Below are 25,780 nucleotides of genomic sequence, written 5' to 3' on the forward strand. Positions count from 1 at the left end.
AGGAGTTACTGTGCCACTAAACTAGGACAGCAATTTACAGGAATTTAGCTGCGATTTTTTCTGCAAATCCCACTGTCTCACAGAGACTTCCAGTTATCTCTGTAAAGTATGTCTTTTATGCCTTACATCTTGCACTGAAGTGGGAAATCTTGTACAACAATCAGGAATGGTTTGGGAGAGAAAAAAACACAGTGTAGGATTAAAGTAAATATATGAATTGTCATTATTGACAATGAGAAGCCAAAATGAATTACCAAATAATTTTACTTTGTTTGCTGTACTGTATTGACAAAGTTCTGGATAGTAAAAAGAAACTTTAGATCTCAGGCTGCTTAGTCTGGAAGATGTTCAATTCTTAAGCCTAGGGGTTTTTTTTTGTTGTTTTAAAGAATGATCTACAGAATTGAAATTACTTTTACTCCTAGTAAAGAAAATCTAAAAATAGATTCGAGGTAGTTATTTTAGTAGAGGAACTGTTCTTTCCATTAGCAAAAGAATTCTGTCATTCTTAACATTTTCCCTAGTGTTTCATTCAATACTGGAAATTGTACTTAATGTGTAATGGATAGAACTACTACAAACTGGTATTTGCTAGGAATTTTAAGCCATAAATGAATGTAGTAGTACTCATAGAATTAATTTTTTTTTCCACATTGTTGCACAGAAAAAAATATTTATCAATTTAAGATTTTTTTTTCAGGTTTTTTCAGGACAGTTTTGTAGCTCCTCACTTGCCAAGCTTATCTTTACCTGGTTGACAAAATATTTTGAGAGCTTGAAATTGAAATTTGTATAATTGAAAATTAACTTTCATTTGTTTTGCAGTGTGACTTTTCTTTCTTCTTTTTCCGTAGTTCCCCCAAGTATTGCTGGTGACCTTCAATTGCCCGAGAACATCAGTACTGTGGAGAAGAATCCCATCTCTCTAGTTTGTGAAGCCTCAGGAATTCCCTTGCCATCAATAATGTGGCTCAAGAATGGATGGCCTGTCACTTCAAACACCTCGGTGCGAATCCTCTCAGGTACAGCACACATTTAAAGCTGTAGCTATTTTTTTAAAAAGGGAGTGCAGCGAAGGCCCTTCCACAGTGCGAGCATTGCACACACACAAAAAGTTTGACTTAGTAACCCAAATTGGTTGCAGCACCTGGTAAATAGCTCATGTACACTGGGAAAGTTGTTACCAAATGCTACATGTGTGAGTTGGAAGTGTGGTAACTGTTCAGTCTGTGGCATGGAATTAAGCCATATTTCTGGCTGTTACTGTATGTCAGTCCATTATGTATATCCAGGAATGCATCAGATAATGACGTCTTTTCATTCGCGATGGGGAAAACAGATACGATTCACAGGGACCTAGTTTTTTAAGCCAGCTTCACCTACTAAGAACTAGTATGGATGTCTTTTATGACAAGTAGCATTTGACAAGAAATATCTGAAACAGGAAGGGCTCAGTACCTGTTCCTGTTAGCCATCATTTCTGGCAGTACTGTAAGGAAATGAGAGTACTTGACTGGCAGCTGCAGTTTTGTTAGAGCTTTATCTTTACAGTAGGAAATGGAGTTAGCAGCACTTGAGATTACAAAATGGAAGATGTGTACCAAGCAGGCAATACATTTTACACTGACATCTTGTGTCTGGGGCTCAGCCTTATGGACTGTATAGAAGTAATTAAGTATTTGTCTACAACTGAGATGTATGGACAACTGAAATGATTCTTTGATTTTGGATGTACCACTCACAGCTAGAAATCTCATATTCCAATACTCCACTGTAGCTACCAAACTATCCTATATAGAATATGAGAAAACTGTCAGAAAGATAAAGAAACTAAAAGGTACATTGAAGCTCAACTAAGATTGAATTTCAAGCTGGAATTTGCCAGCATTTTTTCCATCACTGTAGCTTTTGACATGGCAAGTAGTCCTATTTCCTACTTTTTTAATTGTGGAGAAAGGGGTGGATGATGTTTGTACAATCCTGGCCATTTGAGTTGGTACTCATTCCTTTTGGTGCACAGTTGCCATCAACAAAAATCATGTCTTCTGGGCTTCAATGTCCCTGTTCTGCCTGTTGTTTTCTACATCCACACTAGTATCAACCACCACTCCAGAGTCAGGAAGAATGAGACACAAAAAAATGTTATTGCCTCTGAATGTTAGCTACACCGGGAAACAGACCAGAACTTGGTGCTTTGTTTTCCTTCAAACTTTGTGCTTTTGTATAGTTCTTCAGAAAACTACACCTTGTGGTAGTCATCTGGGACCAACATGGCATTTGAGACTTTGTTTGTGCCTGTAAAGAAAAACAAAAAACCCTCTTTGACTAATGCTGAGAGGTAAAGCATTACTCTGCCAAAGTAAGATTTCATTTCTGTTGATTGAAAAAATACTTGGCGTTGCAGATGATTTGAATGTGCGGACACACTGCTGTCAACTGTTAGTCTGATAACTGAGATACTATGCTGGTGTTTGCTTTTGAAGATGCTTCATGTAGTCCCTTTTGGAAAAAAAAGAAAAAGTTTAACTATGCCACCACATCTGCAATTCTTGCAGAGCTAGCTTTAGGAAGGAGAGACACTTTTATTAAATTGTAGCCAAATGTGGAGAATCGTATCCTGCCTCGGCACTGGAGCTCTGGGTGTGCAAGTGTATGAAAAAGCAGGTAGCTTTTTTCTTTTTTGTTTTGCATCTTACATAGCTTTGGTTAGGGTGTGCATGGGAAAAGGGATCAGTGTGAAATGAGAGTGCAAGAGAAATCATTCCTCGGTTGCACAGTACTCCCTCCAGCAGGTGTGATTTCTTGAGTGGAGGCACATCCACCAACCAGGTTAAGCAGTTTTTTCCTTCAAAGCACAAGGCCAGGAATGTAAATTTCTGGGATACATCCTGATTATGAGATCCTGTAAAAGTCTGCAGATGGGAGATGCACAGTTCAGATGTGATGTCCTGTGTGGTAATGATTGCTAATATGAGAACAGCTGATGAGAGACTGGAAAAAGCTGAAGGTTGGCCACATTTGCTTTTACACTTAAATGCTCATTGATGCTTGTTTTGCTGTTCCTCTGCCAAAAAAGAATCAAAGACTCAAATGTTTTTGGTCCTCTGATCAAGCATACTTAAAAATTATATGCATTTGTTTATAAAATAGCTTTATTTTTGTGCTTACCCTCTTAATTATTTTTTCTCTGTAGTCACCTGGATTCTCAGTACAGTAAAATATTCACATAAGTGAAAGTCCTGCTTACTTAGACACTGGATTTTGTGACAGCTTTCTATATAGAAGTATGAGCACAAATCCTCCCTTCTGTATCCAAAGCGTGTGCACCAATCTGAAGAGTTTTATGTATACCCCTGACAAATTTATGTGCAGTTTGAGGGACCTGTCTATAGCAGGTTGGATTTTCTCTGCATGCTCTCTGTAAATGGATCTCAAGGTTTTCAGCAATTTCAAGTTGGTCTGTTGACTTCTTCTTGCATAAATTCTTGACAGATGTGTGAATGCATCAAAGTTCACTTGCACATTAAAAAAAAAAAGGAAAAAAAGGAAGGGATACGTCAAGGTAATTTGGAAGTTACTGAATAGAAAAAATAGTGTTATGAATGTTAAATACAAATCTTAAGTATTGAGGATTGAAGCAGAGAGACAAAAATGAAAGGAGCAGGAGTAAGGTCTGTCAGTTTCTTTTACTGTTTGTTCAACAAGACTAAGCACATTCACGAAGAAGAGAATATGCCTGTAAATTTTAACGAAACATACAGAATTAGAACTAGTACATGCAGTTGGAGAATATATTGGGAAGTGTATTTCAGGGCTCTAATAATTGTGCATTTTTGGCCTCAGGGGGTAGAACACTTCGTTTCGTACATACGACTGTATCAGATGGAGGGCACTATACGTGTGTGGTGACCAACACTGCAGGAGAAGTGAGGAAGGATTTTTACCTTTCTGTTCTAGGTAAGAATGTGATAGTTTTGCTACAGTAGAAGAAGAAAAAGTAAAGAAATGTCCTGTATACTTTGCTGGTGTTTTAAAAATGTGTATGCCAAAACATATACCCTTAGGGGGAAAGAAGTGCATCTAATAACATGATTAGAAAATGTGGTTATAAAGTTAAGATGCTTCCATGTGTGGATTTGCTGTATTTTTAAAAATTTTAAGAAGTTCTTACAATTTAGGATTCTTCAGACATATCTAAGAATGACTGGGAACTGTGTATGTTTTGGTGGTTTGTTGCTTCTTCAGGTGCTACGTTAATGTATCTCTGGCTTCAGTTAGGTTGCTATTTCAGTCTCATCAAAGTTTGGGGGACACTGGCAGCCAGACTCCCACCTTCTCTTCAAGTTCTTGTTGCTCGTAGCTTCACTATCCCTTGGATGGAATAAACAAAGTGAATTGCATTATAGGAAAAGTGAGTTTTCTGTTTTTCTTCCTGGCCAGGTTTGTTCTCAGCCAGGTCAGTTCCCTGCTGGTTCGCCCCTCTACTGAAAGGACATGACATGAATCATAGAGACACAGAATGGCTTAGGCTGGGAGGGACCCCAAGGATCATCAAGCTCCAACCTCCCCACAGGCAGGGTAATCAACCTCCAGATTTAGTACTAGATTAGTTTGCCCAGGACCCCATCCAACCTGACTTTGAACACCTCCTGGGATGGCATCCACAGCCTCCCTGGGCAGCTGTTCCAGCACCTCACCACTCTCATAGTAAAGAACTTTCCCCTTACATCCAATCTAAACCTTAAACAGGTTTAAAGTCAAAAGCCCAAGATAGCCACATTGAACTAAATCTGTGAATTTCCTGTACCTCATGCTTGAAAGCAGAAGGATGCAACCACATGTGATAATACTCATGAATTAAGACCAGCGCTATTACGCAGCACTGGGTATGAAGTGTGCAGCTGAGTTGTGTGATGGCAGTAATCTGTTGCAACAAAGATTTGAAGGAAAATCCAAGACTTACATAGAAATTAAATGCTAGAGCTGGAATCTTGGAAAACAGACCTCTGATTGGTATTGTAAAGCACATAAGATAAGTGTGATATCTGATCCTCACCTGTTATGGAAGCTCAGCGGGCTTTTTAGATGGCTGTTCAGAACCTTTAATGTCTAATTGCATCACGTTATTTATTTTTTTGTTTTTTTTTCCCCCACAGAAAAGACTGCTCTTTGGTTTAGTAGCAATTTATTATTTCTATCAATAAGTGCCAGGACTGATAGAAAGAGTCTTGCAGCGTTATCATACATAATTTGCCTAAAGTTGTTTTTTGTCTGAAAGGTGCTGAGTGTTACCAATATCTCTTGCCTTCTGTATATGATAATTTACATTCATGTTAATTCATCTTTATTGGATGAGCTTATGGAAATGTAAGTCTGGTAGCATGGAAGAAATGGATAAACACTGAAAAGCATTCGTTGTTGTACTGTTTTCTTTGGAGTGTTTTAGTAGCAGGGTGTTCATGAGGGTTCTAGGAATTTCTCTTGCATGGATTTTGTGTAGGCCTTGTTTGCCTTGAAGAAAAATGCTATGTGAATGTGATTTCAAGTGGGCTAAGTGAAAAATTCCATTGTTCAATCTCCTCCCCTCTCCCTTCCCTCTCTCCCCCCAAAATTTATTTGTCTTTCTAGAGGAAAGTTACAGGAATGTGGCCTGATGGTGACACAGAATATTCACCAGCTCCTTGTAAATAAGAACCATATAGAGATATCACAGTGTTGTCTGAATTAGGGTAGGAAGTGCAACAGACAAGACAGTTTTCAGGCAAGCATGCTCTAATTATCCTAGTACTTCTGTATTTGCAGAACATTTGCTGTGACCTTGTCTTAATCTGAAATTAATATGCTGACAACCTCCTGCATTATTGTGGGGCTGAAGTGATGAATTGCTCTGTTTATTTATGATCAATAACTTCTCGACAGACATATATCCTGACCTTTATGATCTTAGATTATATTTTTCTCCCGTCTAATTCCACCACCCATTGGTGTATCTTTGTCTTGTTGTGTTTGAGCACTAGAATATTTATCCAAGTCTGTATTGCATTGCTTATATTGTCACAGCAGGGAATTTGGTCAGAACTGCATCAGAAGTTGATAAGAGTGCCAGTACTGGCCACATCTTCCTGCATGCAATGTTCTGCTACTGCTGCTCTCACCAACCCATCTGAAGTAGCACCTTTGCCATCCCAATCATCAAGTGAAATTCTAAACATCTCTTATTTTTTCTTCTTCACTCTAGCTTGTATTTGAGTGGAAGATTCGATGTAGCATTTTAGTTTTCACTGCTGAGGATGAATTTGCATATTATAGTGATTCTTGTTTATCAAAACCTTTACTTCCAGGCTACTGGTAGGTCATGATGCATTGAATGCATTTTACTTCCTCTCTTAATCGGCCTTCTATCTAGGCTAAAAGTTTGCTTTTTTTAGGGTTATTTAGGAGTACTGTCTGTATGTGTAGTCCAGCAGGTTTGTTATAAAGATTTCCAAAGTCTCTTGGAGATTGGGTTGCTTTCTTGGAATTACAGACCTCCTTTTCATTGCATAGCACTTCATGTCTACTTCATTTTTGGTGCCATCTTACTTTGTCTTGAATCTACAAATGCCTCTACTTTGAAATAAATGGTTGGTCTGAAGGTTTGTACGTCTGAGAGACTCCTTGCCAGCACACTGACAGTCTGGCCCCTGTCGTCCAGTAACCGTTAGTCCACATAGTCCTAGTGACCAGGATTCTTTGGAAGCATGTCACCAAGTGGTCAGTCACACAATAAGAGGTTTCTTTTACACAGCTGTTTGGGATGTGGATAAGTATTTTCATTATGTGGTTTTATCTTTTATTTTCTCAGAGACACGTGATTTATACTGCAGCAGAATGCCTTTAGAATCATGTAGTGTGTTCAGCTGACTGTATGGCAGCTGTATTTGATTCAAACATATTTATGCCTTTATTCATCCACTTGTTGGTAATCTGTTGTATTGCTTTGAGTGTGCTGGTAAGTAAAAAATACGTTGTGTGTGAGCAGACAAGCTTTTTCTGTCCAAATTTTTTTTAATCAATTATTTCCCTAGAGTTCTAGATGAATGCTTTCAATTAATATTGGGAAACCAACAACTCTTAAACTTAAGCACATTGTTTTGAGCAAATGAATCACTTGCTGCTTGCTGCTTAATGTGAGTGAAAGAATTTGCTTACAAACATATAAAACCTACCAGTTTACCGGCATAAAATTAAACCTAGCCTCACATACAAATGTTTATCACCACTGCCCTACTGACCATACTCAGAAACACATGAATGGCACCATGAATCTCTCTCTAGCTCTCAAGGCAGGAGTTGGTCAAGTGAGTCCATTCAAGGTCTGTAGTCCTCTCTTGTCCTACTGATGGACCAGTATGTTAAGGGGTGCAGAACAGAGATATATATAGTTGTTATATAGTATAGTTGTTGTCCTAGCAGGCCAACTCTATTCTGTCTCACATTTGGACTTGTTTCTGGTAGATATGGGCCATTTGTTGGTTTATGTCCTTAAGAGAAGTATATGCTGACACATAGAGCATGAATAAACCTTTGCTGTGTTTAAATTGTTTGTAAATAATACTTGCTGGTGTTGTCTCCTTATCTGATTCCAGTGCCTCCAGGGATTGTGGATGAAAATAAGCTAGAAGATGTGAAAGTGAAAGAGAAGAACAATGTTACATTAACATGCGAAGTGATAGGTAAAAGTATACAATATTACTTACTTTCACTCATCCTGTGGTCTCAGTTTTCACAAGTGAAAACTGTTCTGAGTACAATTTTCACTTGAGTGGAATGTCTAAATTTCAGGTTCAGTCTTCCTGTGTGTGGCAGGAATAGGTACATCTTGTTGTGAAGGTTGCAACAAATGAAAACAAGAGATGATGTACATTTCTTCTCTAAAGGCCTGTAGAATTTAAGAGGAGATATATATTTCTTCAGAAGGTTCAAGGACTGTACAATATGTATTCCAGAACATCTCCCTGAAGAATATATTTTAAAAACACATTCAAAGCTGTATATTTCTCTTTTTAAGAAACCTTGGAATATCCTTGGAGCTATGCAGCAGCTAATATTTGCAATTTTTATTTTTATTTTTTTTGACTTCAGGGAATCCTGTACCACAGATCACCTGGATAAAGAATGGGCAGCCTTTAATGGAGGACAAAGATCACAAGTTTCTGTCCAATGGACGTTTACTGCAAATCACCACTGCTCAAGTTTCAGACACAGGGAGATATACTTGTGTTGCATCCAATACAGCTGGAGAGAAGAGCAGAAGTTACAGTCTTAATGTACTTGGTAAGACAGGTAGACAGGATCTTGCAGAATATTATTTTCAGGAAAAAAAAAAATTCAAAAAATAATCACCTTGGGATTGTTTAATCTTTTAATTAAAGTAGTTGTCTGAATAAGTGATAAATTGTGATAGGTCAGTAGAAACAGCATTCTGTTCTTTAACCAGTATAGAGCTCGAACATGCAGAGCTGTAAAAGGATGTGATCTGTGTGGAATGAACAGGACTGTTCGTGGGCTTATTGTGATTCAAGGAAGGAGTATATGAAGAGTACTTCTCAATTGTTTTCTTTTTGTAAAAACTCCAACCATCTGCAGTTTGCTTTCTTTCATGATGATTCTTGCATAACCAAATGCAAACAATAGCGAGTTTGTTTTCCTCATCCTCATTTCCTGAGCACATACCTCCCAGTTCTGCTGTTCAGAGGGTCATCAGGCAGTGACTGCCAGCTACTGTACAAGAAGTGGCTGGCTTCCTGGTGACTTGTGTTTGACAAGAGCTAGGGGTGTATGAATTTCACTGACATGGACTGACCATTGACTTTAGGACAAAATGTGAGACCGGATGAATGTTGCCTGGTCGTGGGTCTCACCGCACCTGCTAGAAATGCCTCCCAGCTACCTGAGGCAGAAACCAGATCTCTAGACTGAACAGAAAAATGGCTTTTGAGAGGATCCTTCCTCTGGTTAATGATTTTGTTGCTCCTAGTGCCTCCTACCATTGTGGGTGCAGATAGCCGTGGAAGTGCAGAAGAGGTCACTGTTATCCTCAGCAGTCCAACATCTCTTGTTTGTGAGGCTTATTCGTATCCTCCAGCTACAATAACCTGGATGAAAGATGGTAATCTTTTAGAATCAAACAGAAATATCCACATTTTGCCAGGTAATTGTTGTTTGTTTTTGTTGATAAATAACATAATTCTATTGCTTACTGACTGTCACATAACTTTTTTGATAAATCAAAGGCTGTATTTCTATAATGTGCAATGTTTGTAGTGTTTTTACACTTCCAACTCCATTCTTTAAGTGCTTCACAATTAACTGACTCATTACTTGTATTTTGTTTTAATTCAGGTATTCATCCTGTTGTTCTGTGGAGATAAATGATGGCAAATAAGTTCATTGCAGTTAGTAATGAATGTAAATAATGGAAATTAACTAGATGGAGTGAGAGTAAAACAACTAAGCTAGTGAAAAAGAATGAAGTGGCATTTTTTTCCATGTAGTTAGTAGTTTGCCATTTCTAATTTGTGGAGTAATTGTTACCTCGTGCACCTAGGATGTGGAGGAAAGGAAAGATCTTGACTTGAAATATGGAAGTAATGTAGATGAACAAGAACTTCAGCATTATTAACTGCAGCCATTCAGGGGAGGAGTGGAGCTGGTATTGATAGTGAGAAAAGGGGCGACAATTACTAGGATTGCAGTGTGAAAAGAGCTGCAGCAAAATTAAATAGTGATTCATCACTGAGAATTCAGGCAATCTAAATCATAAACAGACAAAATCTATGGAAAGGCAGATGATGGTGTCAGTGTTGTAGAAGTCACCTGAAGTCTTATATCTGACTGATTGTTCATTTTAACACTCTGTTGCATTGCGGCTGTTGCTTTTGTCTATTCTCTGGAGGAAGTTATGGATCTCTGTTGTATGAAATGCTACACCAGAATGCGTGGCTACAAACAGAAATGCAGTTCAGAGTCACTTTCTGTTGAACAGTCTGCCCTTTTTTGTCTCAGTGCTAATGCCAGCTTTCCTTTTCCTGTGAATGAAGTGCAGAATCCTAAGTCACTCCTTTCTGTCTAAACATCTTCAAGAAGTTTTTTTTTTGAAAAATCAATTTTAACAGCTTTTCCAAAAGCCTGTGAGCAACAGGAGTTTTGATCCAAAATTCTCCTGGAGATTATGCACTCATAATTTATTGCAGGGGATTAATCCAGGGGATTGGAAATATGCTGCAAAATCATTTAAATAATAGGCCAGCACAAATGTAACTTAGGTGCCATTAAGGAGTGATCTTTTTTGGTAGGTGGTCGAACCCTGCAGATTCTAAGTGCTCAGAAGGACAGTGCTGCGAGATATACCTGCATAGCCACAAACGAGGCTGGAGAAACTTTGAAACACTATGAAGTGAAAGTCTACAGTAAGGAAATGCTTTCAGTGTTAACTGCTTTTTGCATTCTTTTCACTGTGTTACCTGTCCTGGTGTACAAAAGGATTTATCTTAGTTATTTTAGGAAGCAACTGCATTTGCTCGTGATACTGCTTTAGGACAGGCACTAATAAATGTAGCTGTTGTATCCTTTACAAGTGCTGTTCTTGGGCCAAAAATCTGTGTACCATCCAGGGGAAGACATTTAAGAAATGATGCACTTCAGTTTCTGTTGAAATGTTTTTGGTTATGATTGTGGTCATGGTTAATAAGACAAATGCAGCACATTTGAGCAGAGACTGAGCAGAGATTCTGAAAGCTGAAAGTGTTTTAGAAAAACAGATGGAGAGGGGACCCCTAGATTCTAATGGAAAACTTCCTTGAGTAAAGTAAAGCAGGAGATTTTAGTATATGCACAAAAGCTCTCCCATTCAAGCCTTCCTGACAGCACTCTGTAATCTGGGCATCTGTGCTTAATATTATGTTTTAATGCTCAAGCTTTTCATTATAGACTCAGTCAAGCATGGCTTCTCATCTCTCTCTCTCTTTGAATTTGCTAACTCTACAGTTTGAGTTGGAGCTTGATTTGCGCCCTTACAGCAACTCTACTGTTATTTTAATTACATGAAGTTCTTAATAAGGCCCCCCTGGACTTGGAATAATGAGAAAAGAGTTCATAATTGAAATCCAACAATATAGCAATATAACATCCTTACCCAGCTCCCTGCCAATGCCATTCCAACTGTCAGTTATTACAGTACTGTCTGCGTTAGGGAGAATTTAAAATTTCCCACTGAAAAAAGAATGGAAAATGCTTTGACAACATTTATAGTAAATTAAAAGATATTCTGAGACCAGGGTATGGGATTGGTTAAAAATTTTGAAATGCTCTCTGTTCATTCTGATTCAGAAAGAAACAAGATTTTGCAACATTGAGGTTCCAGTGGAATGGAAATGTTGAGTTTTAACCACCTAAGCTTGGACTTTAGTTCAAACACATGTTTCTGAGAACATTAGTTTCCACTGAAGTGCTTTATAATGCCTGCAGCACACTGAGCTTTGTAGAACTCAAGCCAAACATGTAACAAAGTACTGTGGCTAGGTAAGGCTCTGGTAACTTTCCATGTTGGAAAATGTTGAAGGCAGCTGAATTGCCTTTGCTCAACCGTGGGGAAGAGGCAGATTACAAGGGGAATGCACTTGCTTTCCTCAAGTTATTGTCTGGGTTTTCCCTTTGCCCAGTTAATTTTGAAGTGCTGCGTAAGACAGTCCCTTAAGAAAGTCTCTCTCCCCACCCTGTTCTATGCAGTTCCACCCACCATTAACAGAAGGGGTGTCCCAGGGATGGGTCTCTCCCCTAAGGAGATGAAGATCAAAATCAACCACAGTCTTACTCTGGAGTGTGAAGCACATGCCGTTCCTGCTGCTGCCATCAGCTGGTACAAGGATGGACGGGCAAGTCACAACCTTATTTACTTCTAGTGGGTGGCTTTCCTTCAGAAAAACCACAGTTTTATTATCACCTTTAGTGAGCCTTTAAAATAAGGCTTACCTTCACTACTGTAGTCAGCGGGAATTCATCTCTGCTCTGCTCCTGCTGGTGGAATCACACCTCACATCTTGTTTGCTGTTGGCTGGATCTCTGCCAACAGTACCAAATGGTCATTTCTGTTTTGGGGTGCTTGATAGCGCAATGAAAACAGCAGAGCTGGCTTTTCTAGGGCCCGCTGTCGCCTGTGTATTGAGGAGAGAGCACCCTGCCCAAAAGCAGCACCCCGTCGCGTTTCCACATGTGGCTTTGCTCTTGCTTGGGTTCCCCAAAGCCTTGTTGCAGAGCAGCCCTGCATTTGGTTCCTCACAGTGCTGCCCTTGCACAAGTTTGCAGACAGCCTCCCACTGGGTGTTGGCAGGGCTCCTTAAGCTCCTGCCACACACAGCCTTCTCATCAATCTCACCCTGAACAAGCAGTTTTAGGACGTGCTATAAATTGGCTATAATTAACAAAAACAGTGCCACAAAAACAGTGCCAAGAAAAGAGAACAGAGCAGCTCTTCCTTGACTTTTGGCAGGCCCTTGTGTGGCAGGCAGATGCATCTCTGCAGTGGGAACAGCTCTCTGAATTTATTGAGTGTGCAGAAGAAACAACCTGGTGTCACAGGGGAGGCTTCTTCTGTACTCTGCCTAGTCTGATCATCTGCTGGAATTCTCAGTTCCTCTGGGTGTGCTATTTCTGTTGCCAATGATAACTGTGCCGGCCTCAAAAAGGACAGAGGCCTTAAGCAGCTTGCTGCTGCCGCCAAAGCAATGGATCCTCCAGCAGCTTCTTCCTACGGCCACCCTGGGAAAGGGCTTTCATTCACATCCGTGGTCTGAATTGTCCTTGGCAGGCAACGTATTGTGAGCTGACTCCCTAGCACATTCCGTTTTCATTGCTGAGAGATACAGACTGTGTGCTGTCATCCCTGCTGTCATGTGGGATGGAACTTGTAGGGACAGGACCACTAATCCTGTGCATATCTTTGAGTTTTATGTTCGTGCCATGTCCTCCCTAGGCAGCAGGCCTTTGTAGTCACATCATTGTAGGACAAGCTAGGTCAGGCTGTACAGCTTGCAGAAACCTGTTTTCTGTCATGATGTAGGAGGGACAGATGAGAGAAAAACTGGGTTTGCTGCTGTCAGGCAGAGGAAAGCATTCCTTGCCCTGCACTATCTGTGGCCAAGGATGTCATCCCAAGAACATCTGGCTTGAGACCATGCCCTAAGTGATGTCCTAAGGAGCTTCTTCCTTTGTACTTATTGAAAGTGGACCTTGCTGGCAGCATTAAGGAATTGAAAGATGTTCTGATTTTGGTGTTGCCAAAGCAGAGGGAATAACAAAAATGATGTTCTTACTGCCAGCATAATGCCTTAGGAAGGATTTTGAAACAATCTGAATTTGACCAAGAGAGGTAATGTCATACTATTCCCACAAGTATGACTACTTCTAATTTATAATTTGCACGTTAATAATTTATGTGTAAAATTACATTACAGCCTCTTAAACCAGATGGTCGTGTCATTATCCGAGCCAATGGCCGTACTCTGCAGATTACAGAGACTCAGGTTTCAGATACAGGACGGTACATTTGCCTGGCATCCAATATTGTTGGAGAGGATGAAGTAGAATTTGATATACATATACAAGGTAAACAGAGTTTAGCTAATAAAATGCCTTTTTTTTTTTTTTTTTGGTAGTCTGAGAATTTTTTTTTTTACTGTCCTAGGATACTGAAATTATTTAATAATTTTGTGTTTAGACCTTCCTTGTCTGATTCAATCCTTGTGTTCTGTGTGATTTTTTTACACATACATTTTGTTCAGCTATAAGAAATGTGAGATTTGATGCTTTCAGGAGTTGTGACATATACAGTTCCTCCGAAATTAGTGGAATGACATCGTAACTGATCTTCCTCTCAATTACATAAAAAAGACTAGCTTACAATAAGATGTCATATTTTATTACCTGTATTGAGTACTTACAGGTCCAAGACATAAGCATCCCATGTACTTACACAGCATGTAAATACAAGAAGACAATCATTAGTCCTTTCTCAAAATTAGAACTAAGTTGAAACCAAATAGTTTACTAAATAATAGTTCACTAATGTTGATTAATACCCTCTGTTTATTGTTATCAGATCCTTTTACATTGTTATTTATTAGCCTTCAGAAAAATTTCAGTGGATTGCTCAATTTTTCATTCTGATGAAAAGAGCTATAAATTTCTTGGGATATCCAGATGGGGGAGGTTAATCTAATACAATTAATTTTTATTACTGCTATTTAACAACTGACTGTTTTTCATCTCTTGAATTCCTAACTAGTAATTTCTGCTGTAAAATTCTGACTTTTTCCATCCTTGATCAAAGTTCCTCCTAGTTTCCAAAAGCCTTACAGAGGATGGGAAGCTGGTAATGTGTTAGATACAGGAAGAGGTGGAGAAAATAAAGATGTGATTGTCAACAATCCCCTTTCACTGTACTGTGAGACTGATGCTGTTCCTCCTCCAGTTCTTACATGGTATAAAGATGGCTATCCTCTGAGCTCTAGCGATAAAATACTGATATTGCCAGGTGAGTATTTAAGTATGTCACACCAAGACCTCAAGAAATGGTGTTAGTACTAGCAATTACATGGTAATAACTTTTTCCATTCATCACATTGTGTTAAGGTAATAACTTTTTCCATTCATCACATTGTGTTAATGTTCTTTTAGACTTTTTTGATTGGAGGATCTTCTTTTCAGTGCTCAGACTTAAGCAAACTGTTTTCTTTATGCATTTAAATCATAGTCCCTAAAATAGTGTGAATATGAGCATTGTGTTGAAACTAAATAGAAAGGTATTTTCTCTCTGATGTGTTCCTGATTTCTTTAATTACAGTTTAAGTAGAAAAGCCTCTCAACTAGGGACAGAGGCATAAAAATATTACAATAGCAGAAAGACCTTGAATTCTTACTTAACCTCAGGTGGAAAAGAGAGTTACTTACAATGCCTGAGAGCACAAAAAGGGAGGCCTTTCTATGCAAAGGATGGTTTTGGATGGAGTGTGTAAAGAAGTGCTGTGGTGGGGACAATGTCTGACTGCTTATTACTGAGGAACATCATTCTTTTCCCGTGGAATCAATTACCCTTTTCTAACATTTCAGTATGAACATTCCTGAATTCCAAGTATCTGCCAATAGAGAAAGTAGCTGGGAAATAAAAGTCCTTAACTACTTCTATTTCACGACAAATGCTGACCATTCATAAATTTGCTTGCTCAGGTTGCTAGTGTAACATCTTATAGAAATGATGGAAACTGCATGATTTTAAATGTAAATCTTGAATGCATTGTCCTTCCAGGAGGTCGCGTGTTACAGATTCCACGGGCACAGGCTGAAGATGCTGGGAGATACATGTGTGTGGCAGTAAATGAAGCTGGAGAGGATTCCTTCCATTACGATGTCCGCGTGCTCTGTGAGCTTTCCTGCTTTTCTTATTCTGATGTATTTATGTAAGATATTAATTTTGTAGAAATAGAGTGACATGAAAGTGGTGGTAATGTTGCTATTTTTGTATGTTTCTGGGTTATTGTGGTAAGAACTGAATTGCAATAGTACTATCACACTTGACTGTAAAGAGAAGTGTATATCAAAGCCCTGTTTTTATCTTGAATTCTTTTGTTCCCTACCCAGTTTCAAGTTAAAAAATCTGACTTATACTAGACTTTTCCCTGATTTTCATCATGATTTTCTAAAATATCTGCAAAACTCTCAGTCAGAACTCAGTCAGAAGGGAGTTGATGATTCTGATAAACTGAATGTCCGCGAAGTCTTCTCTGTATGATCTATTTTGCTCTATTTAGAAATATTGCACAGAAAGCTTTTTTAAGTTGCTTGCACTGTCTGTTGATATAATTGAGGTTTTTGCCTTAAGAAATGCTTGTTTCTGTACCTTTTTTTTCTATAGTAGTCACTGAGAGCACTGAGTTACTGTTAGGAGGATTCTCCTTGTAAATACTCCTTTATTCTGGGCTCAAAAAACTTGACTGACCGGCTGGAAGATAAGTTTTCCCCTCTTCTTTATGACTGCTGTGAATAAACATACTTCTCCTGCGGTCCCTTGGCTCATTCTAGTTGAATTGTTCTTGGGATTTTAATATCTTTCAGTATATTCACTGAGAGTTTTACTATTTCCTTCTGCAAACACAGGCTCTGATATCTTAGAAAGAATTCCACAGGGATATGCTGAGTCACAGCATTCTTACAGTGTGTTGCTCTTTTGTAGTGCCACCATCCATCAGTGGAGCAGATGGTGATCTGCCTGAAGAAGTGAATGTGTTTGGGAACAAGGTCGCGGTGATGGACTGTGTCACGAGTGGCACTCCATCTCCAAGCATCACCTGGCAGAAGGATGGCCATCTCCTAGCACAAGATGACAAACATAGCTTTTTGTCCAATGGAAGAAGATTGCAGGTATCTCTAAGTGAATCTTCAAGTGATGTTTAGCATTACAAATGAAAATCACCAATAAGGACAAAAAAAAAGAACAAAATTCTCTCTGTTTTCATAGCATGACATAGGGCTATAATATACAAGAAAAAATAAAAACAATATAGAATATATATTTTTATTTCAAATATCTCATGAATAGTAGTTTTGTTATTAATTTTCAGTGTACTTAATGTGAAAGATAGAACATGGTCTTTTTTGGAGGTTTGAGATGCACAGACTTAGAGAAGAGATCCTGAAAGCAGTAATATCAGTGGAAGTTGCATCAGTTCTCAGATAGACTTCTAAATACTGCAAGGGTCTTAGGAGAACGAAACAAAACAAACAAAAAACTTAAAATTAAAAAAAAACAGATGAAGTAAACCTTGTAAGCCCCAAATGCCTCAAGGGGGTCTCTGGAGAGTTCCTACAATTTTATGTGTTCACAACAAGTTGTCTTATACATATTTTCTCAAGAGTAGTCTTGTTTCTTTTTCTTAGATTTTGAATTCCCAAATAACAGATACTGGCAGGTATGTCTGTGTTGTGGAAAACATAGCTGGAAGGGCCAAGAAGTATTTTAACCTGAATGTTCATGGTAAGTATAATAGCCTGTAACTTGCTGATTGAGTTTTTTTGTTTTTTTGTGGTTTTTTTTGTTTTTTAAAATGTTATTTCAGTTTTAATGTGTGAATTTTAGCAGAGTACAAGTCAACTTATTGAGCATACGGGAAATTCTCCTGTACTAGAAATCAAATACAAGTTTGATGTACCATGGCATCTTCAGCTCTTTATGTGTACTGCATATAGGTGGATATTGTAGTGCGTGTACCCTATGTAGGTTGCTAAGCATTGTAATCATGAATGATAACCAGGTTGGATTACAGCCTGTTTTGATTTCTTTATGGAAAAAAAAAAAAAGGAGAGAGAAAATTACAGTTAGAAATATTACACAAAGATATGGCCATTGTAAAAACTTGCATTTTGTTTCCCTTTCTAAAGTTCCCATCTGTTCTTTTGTTGTTGATGATGTTGCTCTTAGGCATGGTTAAGATAAATTTTAGCATTGGTGCCGCAAGTCTAAAACAAATACAGTCAAGAAATTTAAACATTTTCCATATTTGTAAAAAAAGACTATCAAGGTTCATCCTAATTCTTCACACCACTTTTAACTTTCCATTCTGAACTGAAAATCACATAAGCACTACTCCCACAGAATCATCAGCACAGTTACATTTTAAAACCTACCAAGGAAAAATGGCAGCTAAGTTTTTATCTGTTTTCATAGACATTAAGTCATGGAATGATCTGGGTTGAAGATTGTCTAGTCTGTCCCCTAGAGTCTTCTACATGTTATCCTTGGATAATTTTTCACATCCTTGCTAGCTAATTCATCTCCTGATTACATACTAGACAGAAGATAAGTGCTGTCTTCTTTCTCACATTTGAATGTAGTCGCAAAGTCCAAGGAATTTGATTATTTAGGTTATCATATACAGAAGAAATAAATATTTCATAAGAAGGCAATGAAACAAATGTACAATGCTTTTCTCTACACAGTGATACGTTTAGCCAAAAAATAGTGTCATGGAAAGGATTTGCCCTTAAGTCATTTCTGAGAGGTTCTTTGCTTTCATTAGTTTCCTGAATTTCCTGATGTTTGACCTTTGCTTTTAAATTAAAATATTTTCTTGGCATTCGTATTTGAAATCAAACTTGTTTTTATTTGTTTGTAATTGTGATAGCCTAATGGTGTTATTTTAAAATAAATATTTGTATGATGCTTCAGATTTCAGCTCAGCAATATTACTTACTTAGGACTATTAATCTTTGAATGGAGTTTCAGTTGAAAAATCAGATTAATACTGTCAGGAAAGGACCACCCAAGGTGAAGCACTTCTGTATATTTCAAGTATAACTACTTTTATAAGATTAAATGAAGTATTAAGAATGTTCCTTAATAAGTTGATAAATTTGTTTATTTTCTTAAAGACTAAATAAATAAAACTAAAATAAAGCCTTCCAAAACACTGAAAATAAGCATCTGGTTGTAAAATCTGTCTCTAATACAGGATAATAGATAGCTTTTCCTGTGAACTGAGTCTATTGTTTGTGCACATACAAATAGGTCTATGTATGCTGACTACCTGGGACACTTTTGTGAGTGCTCTGCACATGTGGCAGAAGCTTGCAGGATTTGAAAAGTACCACTTCCATAGTTTAAGCAAAGTTAATTAAAAGTTAGTTTGCATTTGGCCCTGTGTATATGTATATATAATCACACTGCCAATAATCACATCTGTGGGAAAGTATCTTTACAAGTAAATAAATACAAATATCTATCAAATGTCATCAGATCAGAATTCAGTATTTATTCCAGTGAAACATTTCATACTGATGATCAGAGAAATAGCCCTCCGTTAGTCCAAGCTGAAAAATGTGGACTGAATTCTCCCATTTACATTGACTCCTCTTGTTTCTGTTGTGTCACAGAGGAGCCAAACTTGGCTTAATGACCGCTTTGTTTCATTCCAGTGCCAGAGAGCATCTGGAATATCTCTGGTGAATATGGTCCAAAATGCATTAAAATATCTGTCTTTGAAGAAGAGGATTCCATCTGTTCTTTGGAATGATTTTTCCACCCAATAGAGCCCAGAACATGCTTTTGCTTTGCTCTTAAGTGTTTTATATTATGCATACTGCAAAAACATGGAAACTAAAACCTGGGACTTATTAAAAGGATGAGATTGACAATTATTTACTTTTAAATAGTTCTTGTAGAAAGGTCAGATGTCAAAGTATTCTTGTCTTTAAAAGTATTGGGACTTGGAAGCTTAAAAATGCACCCAATTGAACAATGTGTATGTGCAAGAATTTTAAACTGTTTAGCTCACTATTGCACAACAGGTTTTTCTTGTTAACAAAAGAACTCTGGACTATATCAGAAGGAAGCATTTTTGGATCTCTATTATAATGTGAAATTAGAGTATTTCAGAAAGAATAGTCTCAACAAGAAATGGTAGTTAGTCCTTCTGTATATCTTGGCAAGATAAAATTTAATCTGTCCTGCCCTATGAAGCAAATGTACTGTGAGAGAAGACTTTCAAAATTGATAATACTTCAATGAGAAATTGTACGATCTCTTACTGGTCACTTAGCCTTTGTAAATCCCAAGCAGAGGTTTACAGATGAAATGGTTTCCAGATTCATTTAAGAAGTAGAGGATCCATTTGTGGGTTGTGTAAGATTTTTTGCAATATGGCCCATTGTCAAAGCTCAGCAATTCAGCTTTATATTGGTAATTGAAGAATTAGAGAATAGTTTGCTGATCCAGTGATAAATACCAGTAATGCATTTCTCTCCACAGTTCCTCCAAGTGTTGTTGGTGCTAATCCTGAGAATTTGACTGTCGTGGTGAATAATTTCATCTCTCTGACTTGTGAGGTCACTGGCTTTCCGCCTCCTGATCTCAGCTGGCTCAAGAATGGAAAATCTATCAGCTTGAATACTAACACATTTATTGTGCCTGGTGAGGAATTTCAACTATTTCTATAGCCTTTAGACTCAACTTCAGTCTGTTTTGTGTTGATATGGGTGACAGCCATTTATATAGCCAGTATATTTTTAATATTGCTCCAGTGAGCAGACAAGACACTTGACCTGCTGTGTTTTTAAAGCATTTAATGATGCCTTGGCTGTTGGATGGGCACACTTCTAAAGAAAAGCGGCTCAGACTGAAAGCACTGAAAAAGACTAGCAGGCAAGTCATATAACACAAGTTCTCTGAGATACTGATTGAAGTTGAGTCACTGACTCACCTTTCAGAGAAACAGTCAGAAGTAGTGATGCAGGCTAGGATGAATTCTGCTGGCCTAGCTGAGAAAGACTTAGCAACTCTCTCATTGACTTCTGTGGGAAATGGGGTTAACTGAACTCTCAAGAGGAAATCCTTGCATTCTGAGACCTCCTTACCCATTCAAAGCTGCTCACGCAGTGAGATTTCATGGTATCTGTGTCATTTTTGCTCCTGCTGGATATCTTCTGCCCAGGATATCTCATGCATATCACTTGTTGGGGTGCTCAGTCCTGTACTGCAGCTGTTATGTGGTTGGGGGTCTGCATTATAGCATAAATTATAGCGTCTGAAGTGCAGGTGTGAAATCTGCTTAATGGCAGTAGAGGCACTGTGCAAATTAGTAATGTAGGCACAGACAGTAGCTTCGTGAGTGGAGGCAGTAAAGACTAAGGGACAAAGGCTGGGGGAGTGACAGAAGTAGAGAAAAGGAGCATAGTTAAGTTAGCAAAGAAGGTTTAGCAGCTACAAAATAAACAGATATAAAAGGAGCATTAAAAGGAGCATCAGATATAAAAACATCAGTGAAATCTGTCCTAAAATTTTATTCTTTGACTTTTTTAGTGGATTTATGAATCCCAAAAAGCAATGGCAATGTGGTGTGTTTTTAAATCCAAAGTTAGAATGTAATACCTGTCCTCAATCTGTTGGGGACAGAATTCTAAGAAAACATTTGAAACTGATACCATACCCACAGAATAAATCTCAGAACTTCTGCTTTTACTTCAGGTGCTCGGACTCTGCAGATTTCCCACGCCAAACTTTCAGATGATGGTGAATATACTTGTATTGCAAGAAACCAAGCTGGAGAAAGTCGGAAAAAAAGCTTCCTAACTGTCCTTGGTTTGTATGTTTTTCTTTTGTTTTAACTGTTTTCCTAAGATAAAGTGCAGTATTTGGGGCTTTTTTAGGTAATTTTTTTTTGCCTTCACAGAACTAAGGCAGAAATAACTGTTCTTCTTCTACAGTTCCCCCAAGCATCAAAGACCAGAGTGGAACCTCAATGACAGTGTTGAACGTGAGAGTTGGTACCCCAGTGATGTTAGAGTGTGAAGCCAGTGCTATCCCACCACCAGTCATCACCTGGTACAAGAACAGGCGTATAATTTCAGAGTCTGCAAATATGGAGATCTTAGCAGATGGGCAAACACTGCAAATCAAGGGTGCTGAGGTAGGTAGGCTTGTGGAATGCTGCTTCTGCCACTACTGTCAGGTGAATATTTTGTTCTTTATGGGTGTATCCTACTAATTGACTGTAGGAGATATATTTGTTGGAGGCCTTTCATTCTTTGAAAAGAATTTTGATTTGGCAAAAGCTGTTAATATCTCTATATTATAGCATTAAAATAAGATCTACATAGTAAGATATATATATTTTTAATTATTTTTATTCTAGGTTTCTGACACTGGCCAATATGTGTGCAAAGCCATAAATATTGCTGGGCGAGATGATAAAAATTTCCATCTTAACGTTTATGGTGAGCACACTCCACGTTTTCTGCAGCATTTATGTATTGTAATGTCATAGACATTGTAGAGTACAAAATTCAAAATCAGTTCACAAAAATATTTCCTAAGCAAACTACTCTTACTGCTTCCATTCAACTTCTAGTGCCACCAAATATAGAAGGCCCTGAAGAAGAGTTGATCAGTGAAACAGTCAGTAATCCTGTTGCCTTCATGTGTGATGCTACTGGAATTCCTCCACCAACACTGGTCTGGCTTAAGAATGGAAAACCACTAGGTAACATTCTGTTGTGCTCTTTTCTGCTCTTTTGCCCCCCTTCCTCACTTTTGGGGTACTGCTGTGCTGTTTGCAGTCTATTTTCTTGTTTCTTCTCATCTGTCTCGAGACAGACTCTTATGTTAACTGATTGGATTTTTTTTCTTTGTTTTGAAATTCTGATGAAAAAAATTCTCAAGAAGTATTTACTCTCTGTGGCCTCTTTGGAATGACTACTTGTTTGTATATTTTCAGAGAACTCCAATTCTCTTGAAGTTCATATTTTATCTGGTGGAAGTAAGCTTCAGATTGCTCGCTCTCAGCTTCTAGACAGTGGGACCTATACGTGTATTGCCTCAAATGTCGAGGGAAAAGCTCAGAAAAGTTTTGTGCTTTCCATTCAAGGTAAGACATATGAGTGCAATGAGAATTATCAAGTAATTTCTGAGTGTGACCCTGTAAATGAGAATTGGAAAGTCTGTATCAATATTTCTGTTGTTTGCAAGCAATGGGAAAAATTGTTAGAAGATTATATTGTTAATCAGAAACATGCATAAAAAAATACTCTTTACCTCTTATAGTAGAAGAACTTGAAAACCGTTGGGAAGGCTGTGTGTGTTGGCTGCTGATCAAATCCTTCCACCTGCTGAGTGCTGAAACTATGCTGTTTGATGAAGTGTGGAACACATGGTTTCAGAAGCAGTAATCCTGTTGCCTCTTTTCCTCCATCACTGGTAGCAGATAGGAAAGAAATCTCGACAGAATTTTCTCATTTAGATGATTATTTTCCCAATCAAATAAGAAACCCTAAATTCTCTATTTCTTGACTCCCTGCACTTCACTCTTACATTGCAACCACCTTTGCTTTCTTCCCACTCATTTGACTAGCTTCCCAGTGTTCAGTAAGACACTTCTTGTACAGCATCTGCAGCTTTCTGCCATGGTCCCTTCCCTTGCTAGCAGTCGCTGTTTGAGGAAGCAGAGCAGGAACCATGAGCTGAGTTTGCCAGCAGGTGCAAATATGACTGCTCACCATCAGCAGGCCAAACAGAAGTAAATCAGCGATGCAGTCATTATCTGGGGATGTTGGTTTTTGTGTGTCCTGGCTTGCTTGCCCATTTATCTCCAGGAATATTAAGTTGCTTGTTTGATCAAATTTAACTTAAGTTGCTTTTAATGCTCAAAACTTACTAGTGGGACTAGTCTTGACTTGATGGATAACATGACTGCCTGTCTTGTTCTGTAGGAGAACTGACTAAAATGGTTTTTAGTTTTGCTGTTTAGGATGGAGTAAGTATGTGGCTGTTAAGGGCAGTGAAGCATTCATCATGCAGTAGAGCATTTGACTGTGTACTAAGCATATGCTCAAGTGTTAAATAGGCATTTAATTGCTAGAGGCATTGTGATATGTAGTGAACTGGAATTTTGTCCTTACATTATTGCACGTTAGCCATCATTGAGCAGGTAGCTAGATATTAAATATAATGACAATTATACTTTTTTTTTTTAATATTGTAAATCAGTGACTTTCAGGAATTATGAAAGTGGCTTTAAATTTATTTTTGCAAAACCTTCTCTAGAAAATATTATAGTTTGTGTTAGAAAAACAATAAATTCTAGTACTCCCAAGCTACTGCAGCGCAACTTTTTGTGGCTTAGATTATGTCTCTTGCTGATGACCCTTCTCTTCCATTCCTAGTTCCTCCTAGTATTGTCGGCTCTGAAATGTCTCGTGAGGTCGGTGTCCTCTTGGGAGAAGGCATCCAGCTGGTATGCAATGCCACGGGAGTGCCAGCACCTGTTGTACAATGGCTTAAAGATGGAAAAACAGTTGCTAGTGACAACCTACAAAGAATAAGGCAAGTAAAAAAACCAGTAGGCACTGAATTCTCTTTTTGTATAATTTAAAACTTGAAGACTGTAAAGGAAGTGTGAAAGAGTTTCAGGTTTTTTTACTAATATGTTACTCATTTTACATTCTAAAAAGAAAGTGTGAAGAGAGCTTAAGTCACGAGTTAGCCATATTAAGAACATTATCTCCCTGTTTAGTTTGTCATTCTAGTATACTTTGTTACTACTTTTTAAAATTCTTTTGGTACTAAGAAATATACGATAGCTATATCTTTTTCAGTTACTAAGTTCCCACAAGTTCATCAGATTAATAAATTTTTGTAAAGATCTGTAAGTTTCATTAAGTTCCTTTAGAGGGGAAAGACCTTGATGTTTTTCATTACAGGTTCTTCAAAAGCCCATTTGGAATTATATTTTGGATGGTTGAATAGGATGTATCTAAGATAAACTTCTTACCTATCTCTAATAATAATAATTTGCAGAAAATAGTGGTTTTCTAGTGAAATTCACAAGATCAAGGGATTTGACTTAAATGTATGAACTTGACTGCTTATTTGCCAAGTCACAGTAATACATAAACAAACTCATGGTGTTGTATTACCTTCCTTGCAGAGTAGCTCCAGATGGCAGCGCATTAAAAATCTTCAAAGCTCTCACTTCTGATAGAGGAAAATACACTTGTGTGGCTACTAATCCGGCAGGAGAAGAGGACCAAATTTTCAGCTTGAGTGTATACGGTGAGTTTTCACAGATACGAAACTGAAATTTGGTACATAATCTTTGTAAGCACTCACAAGAAATGGCCAAGAAATGAATGCCTATCTTCACTGTAATACTACAGGCGTATGCTTCCAATTTCATGTACTGTAGATAGCACAGTATATTACGCAGGATATTCTGTAAATGATGAAATGATTGATATTACTGTTAAATGTGTTTTGAGACTAACAGAAATTGGTTCCTTTGGTGTATTTCATAATAGAGGAATTCTGCTTACAGTGATTTTTTTCTTGTAGAGACACACTCGGGACTGATTTATCCTCATACTGCTTTTTTGTTTTTTAGTTAATCTGCAGTATTATATATTATACTACATTATATATATTATATATAATTCTTGTCAAAGTACATTAGTAAAACATGAGTAATATGGCAGGAAATGAATTGCTTAAGCTCTCCTCTATCCTGAGAAATTGCTTATTTAGAGTTTTAAAGAAATATGATGTAGTTTGGGATTAAATTCTTCATCCACAAAAAGATATACAGACAACAACACAGTTATTCTTTACCCTTGGGTTGTGTGGACATTGGCTGAGGCTCAAGCAATAATTAGCTTAAGTTGTCTTCTGTCTTTATAACTGTTATGGTGTATGGTGGGACCTAAGATAGCCAGAACATGGAGCTTCATATGCCTAAGCCTTTGTATAGTGAGTCCCTTCTTGCTCCCAAGACCAAAAGGCTTTCACACTACAAAACCAAGCAAAGAAACAGCCAAAACTGGTATTATGTTAGAATTATCTTCTAGACTATTTAGCCAGTCACTTTAAAGCTTTCTGTATTTGAAAACTATCATCCTATATACCCTTAAGTTAATAAATTATCTTTCTTCCTACACAATTCTGTCTTTCACTGTATTAAAGGTTTATTGAAGTAAATATCTTAAGCAGCAAACTGTAAACTTGCATCTGGCTCTTAAGAGATGGGGATTCTCTCTAATGCTTGACCACTTGCTACCTCCTAACATTTCTTTCTTTCCTCTTGAGCTTTGGGTTCTGAAACCAAAGATCTCCTTTGCCATAGCCTGAACAAATAAATAAGAGGGAGTGCTATTATCATTCTATTATGCATCTGGTTTTAATTATGTAAATTACTATTTATTAGTG

At 37.8% G+C, this 25,780-nt stretch overlaps 1 protein-coding gene across 1 annotated transcript in view; it reads left to right on the top strand.

Moving 5' to 3' along the window:
* HMCN1 (hemicentin 1) overlaps positions 1-25,780 on the top strand; it is a 183,958-nt gene that overhangs the window by 115,405 nt on the left and 42,773 nt on the right. The window contains exons 46-65 of the mRNA XM_042819403.1: positions 855-1,022; positions 3,844-3,957; positions 7,629-7,715; positions 8,125-8,316; positions 9,020-9,193; positions 10,338-10,451; positions 11,770-11,915; positions 13,494-13,644; positions 14,369-14,572; positions 15,344-15,457; positions 16,268-16,455; positions 16,972-17,068; positions 19,838-19,999; positions 21,053-21,166; positions 21,292-21,494; positions 21,720-21,801; positions 21,936-22,067; positions 22,302-22,451; positions 23,746-23,905; positions 24,510-24,634. Of these exons, the coding sequence (XP_042675337.1) occupies positions 855-1,022; positions 3,844-3,957; positions 7,629-7,715; positions 8,125-8,316; positions 9,020-9,193; positions 10,338-10,451; positions 11,770-11,915; positions 13,494-13,644; positions 14,369-14,572; positions 15,344-15,457; positions 16,268-16,455; positions 16,972-17,068; positions 19,838-19,999; positions 21,053-21,166; positions 21,292-21,494; positions 21,720-21,801; positions 21,936-22,067; positions 22,302-22,451; positions 23,746-23,905; positions 24,510-24,634 (2,877 nt within the window). The remainder of the gene's footprint in view (positions 1-854; positions 1,023-3,843; positions 3,958-7,628; positions 7,716-8,124; positions 8,317-9,019; positions 9,194-10,337; positions 10,452-11,769; positions 11,916-13,493; positions 13,645-14,368; positions 14,573-15,343; positions 15,458-16,267; positions 16,456-16,971; positions 17,069-19,837; positions 20,000-21,052; positions 21,167-21,291; positions 21,495-21,719; positions 21,802-21,935; positions 22,068-22,301; positions 22,452-23,745; positions 23,906-24,509; positions 24,635-25,780) is intronic.

The sequence above is a fragment of the Centrocercus urophasianus genome, unplaced genomic scaffold (genome assembly GCF_019232065.1).
Source record: "Centrocercus urophasianus isolate 14NV4802_14NV808 unplaced genomic scaffold, USGS_Curo_1.0 seq_18, whole genome shotgun sequence".
NCBI classification, from domain to species: domain Eukaryota; kingdom Metazoa; phylum Chordata; class Aves; order Galliformes; family Phasianidae; genus Centrocercus; species Centrocercus urophasianus.